At 40.3% G+C, this 12,178-nt stretch overlaps 1 protein-coding gene across 12 annotated transcripts in view; it reads right to left on the bottom strand.

Moving 5' to 3' along the window:
• NAV2 (neuron navigator 2) overlaps nucleotides 1–12,178 on the bottom strand; it is a 390,183-nt gene that overhangs the window by 144,159 nt on the left and 233,846 nt on the right. For 11 of the 12 annotated variants that reach the window (XM_030948576.1, XM_030948578.1, XM_030948583.1 and 8 more), the window contains 2 exons: nucleotides 8,968–9,085; nucleotides 5,739–5,791 (listed from right to left, as the gene is read on the bottom strand). In XM_030948576.1, the coding sequence (XP_030804436.1) occupies nucleotides 5,739–5,791; nucleotides 8,968–9,085 (171 nt within the window). Of the gene's footprint in view, nucleotides 1–5,738; nucleotides 5,792–5,868; nucleotides 6,013–8,967; nucleotides 9,086–12,178 lie in introns of those variants that run through there. The other variant, XM_030948580.1, reaches the window with a different exon arrangement.

The raw sequence follows: 12,178 nt of genomic DNA, 5'->3' as shown, positions 1-12,178 counted from the left end.
GGCACCCTGCACATCCATCCAGTGCAGGAGGCCTTATCACACTGCCTTATCATCCATCCCCACAAGCGGAAAGAGCTCTGGAAGCCATCCCTTCCAGAAATGAAACAAATCTCTGCTTGGTGACGCTGCCATGCCTCATGGCATGGAGTACCTGTACATATTGGTCTTTCCTGATCTGGTCCAGCGCCATTTATCCTGTTATTTTCTATGTAGGATGATGGGGGGGCAGTGGGGGGCTTGTGGTTTTATTTGGACTGCAAGCTCTGCAGCACAGAAACCTCTGATCCAGCCACACCTGTCTCACTGATTACCATGCAGAAATGGGCAGCATGGCAGCATAAAAACAGTCTGGGTATCTGGGAAATACCAGAGACAGTAAAATCAATCTTATCTTGGAGAAAGAGTCATATAAACTGAGGCTGAAGGACAGCTAAGTACAAGCAACCTGGCAGATCTCCTCTGTAGTAAATCATTCTTGTCTACATCACAACGTGGGTTCATACATGACCAACAGAAACCCTGAGAGCTTAAAGAAAATTCTTTTAACACTCTGGAACTTGCTGTTTGGCCATGTCCCTGCATGGGCAGCTCAGCTGGTGTCTGTCACTGGCCAGGCTGGCACAGCACTGGGGGATGTCCTCCCCCTCAGATGACCCTCAGCTGCGTGGAACTGCACCACAGGTTAGGGCCAGAAGACACCCATCTGTTACCATGGTAGCATCAAACCAAATTAAATTTCCAAGCATATGCTCCTGGTAAGTTACAAGCTCTCCAGGCAAAGCGGGGGAAGGCTCAGATGATGGGAAAGTTCCCTTTACTACATTTGCTCAGCCTTGGAGTTGGATTACTTGAAAATGCACAGCTATATTTAACCCCTGGGATACATTTCCAAAAATCCTACGCCAGGAATTCACAGAGAAAAAACATGCTTGTGATGCTTTTGATCTTCCAGCAGGGCTGCTCCCCTGAATTAGCAGCACATGCCCCGGCAGCAGAGCCCTCCTTGGCCTTGGGACTCAAGAGGGGCTGGAGCAACAGCCTTGCAGATTTATTGCACCTTCGTATGGCAATGTTTGGACAGCAATGGCTGTGTAAAACTGCTCCAAACTTTCAGAGGAGCAAGTTAAAGTGGGCACCTGCTCTCGAAGAGCAGAGACAAAATTATTTTCCATAAGAAAACATGCAACAACAACAAAAAAATTTAAAATTCAGCAGCTATTTTTAGTTATTTGTACATAACACAGCAGCTCCCTCCCTTAGTGGATATTACACACACACAGAGCTGCTCAGGTCATGCAGATGGTTTCAGCTTGTATTATTCCTTCCAACCATGAATGTGTGAGCCCAGCTATCTCCTGTAAGTATGAGCCACACCATGGCAGCACTCACACCCATTACATCAATTCATTAAAGTGCTCTTGAGAAAAAGGACACAGAAATATGGATGGCACATGCCATACAAACGAATTAGTAATGGAGATTTCAACATCTATGCCCTTTTGACAATAAAAAAAATAATGTATGGAGCTGGCAAGGATCACACTGAGGAGGGGAGTGGATACCTTTCTCCAACAGCTGAATTAATATTCCCAGTACTGTCCAAGTCAAAACCCAGGTCCCCACCATGTTGGAAAATTTCCATACAAACTGCTCCTTAGGTGTCACACACGTTACAAACCAGCTCATTATCAGAGCACAAGAAATCAGTCAAATATTAAAATAACAGTCAAATTCCCATCGCTGGAAGTAAGGTTTCCTTGAAAACTAAGTTATTGTACTGAAAACACGACCTTCATCCCAACCTTCCATACAGCTCTGGGGAAGAAATGCTGCTCTGATCCACACTGCAGTCAGTACAAGATCCTTTGTTTGCAAGACTAACAGCAGTAGGAAGGCTGAGTGATATCAGTTTACCACTACGGCTTGGTAGCTGCACCAGAAAGAGATGACTCCTAAAAACTTCCTGTCAACACATTAAAAAAATAAATACCTCCCTTTTGCTGTTTGAGAACACATACTTACAGACACAAAGTGATCCTGAAAAATATTAAAGCCCAAGCACCAGCCCACAGGCGAACCACAGTAATTTCCTGCCCTATTTATAGGAGGTGCTGTGGTGTTTGTTAAGCCTTTCTGTTGTTCCAAATTCTTGTCCTGGGTGTCCCACAACTTCCCTAGACATGGGAAGATGAAAGTCTGGTGTATCCACCCACAGGTTCCCCAACTCTCTTCCTTTCAGCACGTTTCAGCTTTGCTATATTCATACTTATATAACGTAGCATAGACAACTCATACACTTTGGGTTTTGCTCATCATTTTACAAATGTAAGTGGTATGAACCCTTTTACACGAGGTAACATTCAGCACTTGCAAAGGCACCCACATGAATAAGAATAATCTGTAATACCTAGGAGGGCAGGTACTAACCTCCCATAATCTGCAAGATGCAACATGTTAAACTCTAAAATCCATGCTCTAAACAAGAAGCAAATAAGAAAAAAAAAAAAAAGGAACAATATCTCTGTTTTTCTATAAACAAACCATATTAGCAGAGATAGCCCTACTCAGGTTTATTCACCTAAGTCTTCTTTTCAGAAGTGTGCAGGAGAGAAAACTGGCCTTGATTTATTGACCTTCATCGAGTTATCAATGACTATGCCAACGTTTTCTGTTTTTTTTTTTAAAAAACCCAAATGCTGCAATGCTCTCCAAATGTTCTTGGTCCCAGAGCCTGTGCTCCATACAAGCACATCCTCTCTTACCCACAGTATTTTTCTGCATGCAGCTGAAACTAATCACCAGAATTGCAGGCTTTTGTTTAGACAAATATCTACAGTATGAAAATATAGAGGTTTGGGGGAAAAAAAAGCCCTGAAACAGATTTTATGCAGAGGACGAGCTATGGAATAGTGTATAATAGATTATAGAAAAGCCAGCCAACTCTTATCTGGAGCAAAGGAAGACAGGGATACTCCCCTCAGCAGAACAACCCAGACAGGATGATGATGGGAGGACAGGTTCTCACCTAAGTAATTTTTCACAGAGCCAGTGGGGTCCTTGTCATGTCATTTTTGGCACTGGGACAAGGTTGATAAGCACTGATGGTCCCACATCGTTCTGCAACGCTGAACTTCACTTGACAAGGCTTATTAGCACTGGCTTGGAGCCTGACAGACCCAAGCTGTCTCTAATGCTCAGTTTGGGCCAATTTGCCTGATGCTCTCCAACACAGGGAACGAGGCAGAGAGGCCAGATCTGGCTCTGCAGAGAGCTCCCTCAGGTTTGGCACCACCGGCTTGGGACTGTGCCACATGGAACAGAGGACACTTCTTTTCCCCACCTCTTTTGATGGATTTGGGAAGGCACAGATTTGGTCCAGGTTTCTAAGCTGATACACCTGGCAGGGAGTGAGCTGATTCTTCACAGCCCAGCTCACATGTGTCTGCTCACAGCACTGGGACTCTGCAAAGGGAAAAGAGGATGGTAGAAGGCTTCCTTCCCTCTGAGATCTGCTGGATTTCTATGCAATGAGCAAAGTTACATCTCCGTTCATTGGTGCTATTTTTTTTTACATCTCCCCAGATCTCCTCATCTGTGCTGCTCACCTTTCAAGCACTCTGATATGAATATGGACACTTTGAACTGAAAGATTCATTTGAAAAAAGAGCGGATATCACCTAAGTGTCTGGATGGCCTTGCCTCTGCCACCTCTCTGAGCCAGAGTTACCAGACACAAACACCAGCTCCCACATGCTGCAGGGCCCTGTAAGCTGTATTAATAGAGTGCACTGAAATGCAAAGGATGAAGACTGCTGTACCTAAAACAAGCACTGCAACAGGTCTGTCCTGTCTCCCTAAACACTGCAAGTAACTACTGCACCAACACCACCCCTATGAGGATTCCTATGTTCTGCCTTAGAAGAATCATAGAATGATTTGGGTTGGAAGCATCCTTAAAGACCTTCTGGTTACATCTTTCACTACCCCACGTTTCTCCAAGCCCCCTCCAACCCAGCCTTGAAACACTTCCAGGGATGGAACAGCCACAGCTTCTCTGGGAAGCAACACTCTTTTTTATAGTCAGACAACAAAGAGCTCTGTAACCATGTGCACCTGACAAAAGCAAGCCATAAGCATAATTCTCATTTTTCTCACATGAGGAAAACTGCAGGTCTGATGACTGGGGGGGTCAGTCCCACCCACTGCAGCCTCCTGAATGAGCAATTGGAGTAACATCAGGGGAGGCAGCACAGACCAAATGTGTCCTTGCAGCCCTGCCCAGCATTACTGACCCAGCACATGCCCCCTGCATGCCTCTGGTTATAACTTGATCCAGCTTTCATAAGCAACATGCATCCCACTATCCAACAGAGCAGCACTTTCTCTTCATTGAGAATAATGACTTGAAGTGACTTTTTTAGCTGCAACGTCCTGGAACTGGTTACAGACTCCGGTCCTGAATGAAATTCAGTTCTTAAGACACACTTGTGGAACATTAAATTATAGTAATTGTCAAAATTTCCTCATTATTTATACTCCAGACAGCTGCTGTGGCTACAGTGAGAATAGCAACCACCCTCTTCAAAGCAGCAAAAAGGAGCAAGGATAAATCTTCCTGATGGCTTGCTTTCTACAGAGTGCTTGCTCCATGCTTTCAACAAGATTGATAACTTCCAAGATACAACAAAAAAGCCAAGAGAGAAGAGCAGAACAGAGTGTGAGTTTTGACTTAGGATGTCAAGCTCTCCTTAAATCTTTATTTCTTTTTACTACATGAGTGGCTGTGCTCATGCTGAAGTCATGAAGGTAGGGGCAGACAGGAACACTCATAAAAATAAAAAAACATTTAAAAAGCCTCCCACAGAGAACAGATATGCAAGTGTCCCAAAGCAAGCATTTGCAATGCCAAAGGAAGACGACAGAATTTCTGTTGAAAAATGACTTTTTCTCAAGATACAGAAGGAAGTAACCTTGTTTGAAGTATCATAAATTTTAAAAACTCTTCATTTAAATGCATTTTAAAAACAAATTTTTTATTATTTGTGTTCTTCATAAAATTCTGCTATAGCTTTAGCTTCAGCAATGCTCACAGCAAATATACTCCTGAGGTATTATTATACTTTTAATTTTCCTGGACTGATTTTTGGTTCTCCAGATTTGAATATTAAATAAAAACAAGATAAAAATGAACTTCTTATCTGTCTACAAATTGCACCTTGAACTTTACGAAATTTTTTCATTTAATTCATCACACTGCTCATTTACATAGTTTAATTTCAAAAGATATAGAAACTCTTAATCATACTTTCAAATAGCTAATTCTTTATTTCTATATATTTAGTTTAATTATGTGATATTTCAGAAATATAAGATAGCAATGTAAAAATAATCTCAATTGTAAATATGTGATATTATATATATCACATATTGACATTTATATATATAATATAATATTATTTACTATATATAGTGACATATTATATATATTATATATAATATATCACAATATATATATTATATATATATAATACATCACTATATATATATATTAAGGCCTGATCCAACTACTGTGGAGTACAACAGGGCAAGAACTGTAATATTAATGTTCTGAAAATTATACTTTAAGTCCACTACTATGAAAAATTAATTAAAAATTGTTACGAAAAGTCTCAGACATTGAAGTTTGAGACTGTCACTCAGCCACTCACACACAAGCAACAAACCACTTTACTACTTACCATTTGAGACCTATTTTTTGGGCAGCCATTGATGTCTTCAATCTTTTCATTTGCTGAAAGGCAAAAAAAAAGACGCAATAAAGCAAAAAACCTAAACCAAGGGCATTTATTCCAATGATTTCTTGAGCACCTGCTGCCAGCTCAGTAAAGGGGTTTTGGATTGTAGCCGTCCAGTCCAAGTGAACGTGTGAAACACTGAGAGCCACAAAAAGAAAAAAAGCAGCTGGAGTTCTCTGCTGGGTCGCGCCTCCAGAGACAGCTGGGGCAGAAGCCAACTGCTCTGACAACTTCTTGCACAGTGACAGGGAATTCCTTTAAACTGCAAGGAAGATGTGAGCTCTGGAAGCTGAATCACTGCTGGGTGCAAAAGTGAGCACTGCACATATGGAGATGTTAGCATGGCAGGTGGTTTGCTTGCAGAGTGAATACAGGCTTTAAATCCAAATGGCAAATTTATGATCAATACTAATCGGGTTTTTTTCTTTCTTTCTTTCTTAAATCACAAATCATGAAACAACTTTTCAAGATTCTTGACCATGGCTCACATGCTACCCCAACCTGCAGAAGAGCACAGTTTCCATCTTTAAGGCCAGAGGTAAAACAATGAAATCCCTGAGGTGGATAATATTTGCCTTAGAGTCTGAGTTTGCTCTGTTTCACCTTTCAGCCTTGGATGCTGAATGACTTTATGTTTGAGTCTGAAGAACCAGTTACAACCAAAGTTCAGCTTCCCACAGCTTTTTTACTGTAATGAAGGCAGGTACTCCCATCTCATTTGATTCATGCATTAAAAGCTGTATTTTGCTCCATGTATTCTCAGGACACCAGGCAGAACTCCATCCACTCCATGGATCCCCTCTGCTAGGAGGATCACATTTGGCACGATATTCCAGTAGCAGTCATAGCCATGAGAAACAAAGCAGTAACACAGCCTCACTCTTGCCTGATAGCTCCCATTTTACACACCCATGACACAGTACACAAGGCAATGAGAAATTGATGCTGATCTGAGAGAGACTGCAGCTGAATTCACAGTGTGCTCCCCAGAGTGCCCCACCAGCCTCTACACATGAAAAGCACACGCTGCTTCCAGGAATGCCATCTCAGATTTGGCCATACAGAAACAAAGATTAATTCATTAAATCCCATTTTCCAAATCCTGTGCACCCATCTCGTAATATTAAATTTATAACACTTTAAAAAATTGATAGCTGTATTGCTGTAAATTGGCACCATTCATAGCTACTTGAAAGCAGACTAATGAACTTCGTGAAGGAGGTGTCTCTTGTTAGGTCACACCCAGTGTGTCTGCATTCATGGATTTAAACACAGCTGCTATGTTTATATGGCAATACTAAGGCATATAGGACTTATATATTCTTTTACAGGCTCATAAATATTGAACTGAAATGAACCAGCATGATGTGAATGCATTTTAATTGACTTGCAAATAACTGCTTTTGCACATAGCACACCATAACATAAAAAAACCCTCTCCTGTACTGCATATCAAAGCTTTCTTACTATGTGGTTAGAAAAAAAGCTTGGATTTTGCAGGCTACAGAAAAAGCTGCTTCTACGTGTGAAAGCCCTCCTCATCTTTGTGACAATGAGATGCAGCTGCCTAAAGCCATACACAGCAGAAACAAATTACTTTTCTGCACTATTAATTTGCTGGATTAAACTCAGAATGTTTAAATATGACCTTTCTTCCACATAAGAAAGGTTCTTTAAAAAATAAATCCTTCCCCTCATACTTCAACTTTTGAAACCTTGCAGACCTTATCTTAAATATTAGCCAAAAAGCAGCTATAAAAATGACCAAAAAAAAAAAAACCTGCAAAGAGGTGATCAAAGCAATAACTGGTTATGTACTTTAGAAGGAATAATTTGAATTTCAGAAGGGTTTTCACAAGTCAATACTCAAAGAGCTACATTTAAATATTTGGTAGAAGGAACCAAGTCCACATTTTGATGGTGGTATTCTTGCACACGTGGTCTCATGCAGAAGTTTCCTACAACTGTGTTAAGGCAGGGTAGCTAGACAGGCATGAAAGGAATCAACACCTAACTGCTCCTGGGTTTCCAAAACCCCTTCCTATTAAAGGAAAGGGATATAGGAAGGAGCATTGTTCAAAGTGAATGCCTGCCAACACACAGTCATCAATTAATCCATGGCCTGTTTTTACACCTCTGTAACTGCACAGGAAGGTCTACAATGCTACTGAGATATAATGCTGCTCTACAGCAGAGAGACAAAATTTTTTTTAACATATCCCAGTAGAATCACTGGAAGATGTTTCACAGCGTCATCCCAGAACAGGGCTTGCAGATCCCTACCTCAAACCCAGAAGCTGCTCCCTTACAGCATCTCAAACACACATAATAAATACGCATGCACTGATGTCCTGTTCCTTCATTGCCTGCTTCTTAATTTGCATCTCAAATCTGTCAGTTTGTTCCTAACAATGGCTGTCCTAATTCCCATTATCAGGCTTTCCCATTCCATCCATCTCCATTGGCCCATGCATGTGTTTTGTGGCATCCCCAGATGGATGAGCCTCTGAAGGAACTAATGAAGGATCCAGGCCCAAGGGAAGAGGGACAATATGCAGCTCTACACGGAGAAAATTGTTCAGAACTTCCATTATCCACGAGCATTAATGCACTAATTTAAGAGAACTAAAGGCTTTGGATAAAATAACTGAGCCTGCATTTGAGATTTTTCCTAATGGTAAGTGATTTTCCTCATCTGAAAACTCGTTATGAAACATTTCTTTTTCTGCCACACAAAAATTACACCCTTTCTCCTTTCCCAGCTGTATATATGGATCTCCAAATCCAACTGGAGGCAGGAGGTTCAACACAGGAGGCAATATCACTGTGAATTATATTCAGACCAGTACCCAAGAGGTATTAGAAACAGTGAGGGCTAACAACATCCTAGCAGAAAAGAAAAAAATATCCCATGAGTTGTTTTTTCTAAAATTCAGCCATGTGGAGTAATACTGCTGTGTCAGGAGATCTTATCAGCAACATCCAATATTTTTCCACTATAAGACAAGGCCTTTTCAAATTAATTACCAAAGCCTCTGAAGGAAAATTATCTACATAATTCCATGCAGTTTGATGGACATCCCCCCATGCACTCTGTGTTAGTGTAGAAGATAAAAACAGGGATTGTCTGACGGAGCTGGTGGATACTTGGCACAAACACAAAGTCACTCACCTACAACTTGGATTATTTCAGCTAGCAGGACTCCATCAGTCACATCTTGCTGTAGATCTTTTATCAATCTCTTGTGCCCAGATTTTGCTAGATAGTGATTAGCCCAATCCGTATAAATCTGTTAGGAGACAGATAAACAAAACCAAACTGTTACTCAATCTGAAAAATGAGAAGTCTTTGTTTCTCCCAGTATCCAAAAGGCTGGTTGCAGACCACTGCCTTTTTCTTTCCCCTCTTCTAAACAAGTCAACAGCATTAAAATTCAAGGCTTTGTGCAGATCAAGTGTTCAGCTTACTGTACTATGGACTTTTCTATTCAGCAACCTGACATCAAAGCCCAAGGCAGATGATAGGGAGCTCCTGGACATGTTACAGCTTGAATGGACCATCAGCAGGCCAGTGGAATATTCTACAGTGGCAGTGAGTGTGCACAAGAGATTTCAATTTCCACCCAAGTTTTTTTTTTTTTTGTTTTTTTTTTTTTTGCATTTTCCCCATGACATGTTTTCTTCACAGCTGTTATTGAGAAAATTTTAAAGGTTCTTTTCCCAAAAACGCTTCTGGTAGATATTAGCCATACAGCAGTTTCATTGTGAGGAAACTCCTTCATTGTATTACCAAAGAAACCTTTAAAGGTCCTAAATATCCACTAATTTTAATAAATTCCATCTCACAGGTTAAACAGGCCCATTAAATAACTTTTAATTTATTATGCAAACTTCTAGCTGTTGAAATTTATTTCAAAATGTATTACCTGAAAACTAAGCACACCAAGCAGCCAAAATCTCCCTTTAATTTGCATTAAGTACTGCTCATCATATGCTAGCACAACTTATTCGAGATCTCCAGAAAACCTATAAAAACTTTTCATGCTAGGTTATCCAAAAGAAGCTAGATTATTGCATTATGAATTAAATAACACTATGCTTTCCATTGGACAATATTCTGAATTAAGCTCCTCATTCCAGAAGCACCTCCAGCCTTGCATTTCTGTCACTGTGATATTTTCTGAAAAATCCCTTCACCAGGAATTCTTCTCCTGGGAAGCTTCAGCTTCTCCATGTTTTGCTCCTCTGGAATGTGATTTGGAGAATTGTTTACCCAGCATGCAAATTGTTTTAATTTAATGACCAATCACAGCCAGCTGTGTCGGACTCGAGTCTGTCACAGGTTTTTATCATCATTCTTGTTAAGCCTTCTGATGTCTCCTTTCTTTAGTATAGTTCTAGTATATAATTTTCATATCATATAATATCATATCATATCATAAAATAATAAATCAGCCTTCTGAGAATATGGAGTCAAATTCTCACTCTCACCTCGTCCTGGGGACCCAACACCACAACACATTTCCAGCATGGTGATGATGTCCTCTCTCACAGGAATCAAAAGCCAGCTTTTTATCAAGTCTAGGGGGCAAGTATTTGCCACAAGACAGAGCAACCTGGATGTAATACAAGGATTGTAATTTCATACTCCCCTTGCACTTGCCGATTCAATGTTAACGTGATAAAATGAAGAACTGAGGTTTTTGTTGTAGCCTTCATAGACTATAGTTTAGTTTTTGTTATCAAGTCTTCATTTGTGGTTTTTTTTTTAAACCTGTAAAACACAACTGGTAGCAGCCATGAACAAATCACTTAACATCTGAAAGATATGCCCCTGTTTTCCAGCATTTATGCTTTACTTTCCCCTTCAGAGCAGCAGGATGTGCATTTCCTGTGCCAACAGCCTTATGGCTTGAACAGAAAAAAACCACTGGAACATCCCCATGAAAAAAAAGCCCCAGAGCTGAAAAACATCTCAATGAAATAAAGGCTGAGTACACAGAAGTGATTTCCCCAGCTGAACAAGAAAAGGGGCAAAAAACCCACGCTGCACAAACCATACATTGTGTTCCTTAGCTCCTTTTAGAAGAAAACATTTTCCATAACAGGAAAATATTTTAAAAGATTCAACAACTTCAAGGAACTGGGGTTGACTTAACCTACTTTTCTGCCACATGGTTTTAGCTTTCTTATCTAGGAGTTAGGACATATGAGGAAACAGGTTATAAACCATTTACTTTGCAAGTGCAAGGGTCCACCCCCCCTCCCCACTCCATCCCTTCAATTCAGCTGACAAGGAACTTATCAAACACAATAACCATGTTTCCTTTAATGGGAAGGCTGCAATGAATGTCCTAATTTATCACTGAAGGACTTTCAAAAAAGTTAAGATTATACTTCAATTGCATCAGTTCCATCCTGGATCGTTTCCATGATGCATTCAGACAAATCCTGGGATCAGCCCTACAGTTAAAACAGGAGCAGACCCCTCCTGGCAGAGCCTAAAATCACAGCAAGACCTTGAGAGCTAGTGAGCATCGATTTTTAAGTCAAATAACAGGATGAGAATGCTTGGCTGGCATTGCAAAACTGCTATCCTGTACCTGCTTCCTACTGCCCTAATTCCTGCTGCACCCAGGAACACCAGATCCTAGATTCATTATATTCTTATATTCATATATTCAAGCAGAACCGCATCAAAGAAATCCCTGACCTCCCTTAATTCCTCGTGGTAAAGGGAGACAATTTGAAAAATCCCTAATACCTGCTGCCTGATTCACTGCCTATGACAACACATAAAGAAATTCCCTCTGATAGCAAATTATTCTTGCAAACCCCACTTTGGGTACTGAAGTCAGCCTGCTACAAGCAGAGCTTTTGTGCTTATTATGAAATGCACACCAGTATGGAGGAAATACTTGTTTCTGGGGTATTTAAGGGTTCATTCATTCTTTCATTCCACTAGCTGATTAGGAGAGCATTTCACAGATATAATAAACCTGTGTTTCTCTTAAAAATGTTATCACACAACATTATTTTGCAATATGTGTAACATGCAAATTATTATGTTTGAACTGTCTGGGCTATATATTTGCAATCTCTGAAGCATTCCTAGGCATACAGTATTAGCCAGGCTTCTTGATGTAACTCTTCATGGTCACCACTGATTTTTATGGCACATATTAAGCTAATAACTGAAACTTTCCAGGATGTTTTTGAAACCTGTTTGTTACAAGTCTTTGTAATGTACTACACAAATAGATTTCTAATGTTTCTTTTCCTTTTCCATACAAACAAGTGGGAAAAAATAATTGCACAATGGCTGCTATTTCTAGACATGTGAAATATGTTTCACAGCACACAGTATTTTCAAATGTTCAAAA

The sequence above is a fragment of the Camarhynchus parvulus genome, chromosome 5, assembly GCF_901933205.1.
Source record: "Camarhynchus parvulus chromosome 5, STF_HiC, whole genome shotgun sequence".
Lineage (NCBI taxonomy): Eukaryota > Metazoa > Chordata > Aves > Passeriformes > Thraupidae > Camarhynchus > Camarhynchus parvulus.
This window is presented reverse-complemented; position numbering and strand designations above follow the sequence as displayed.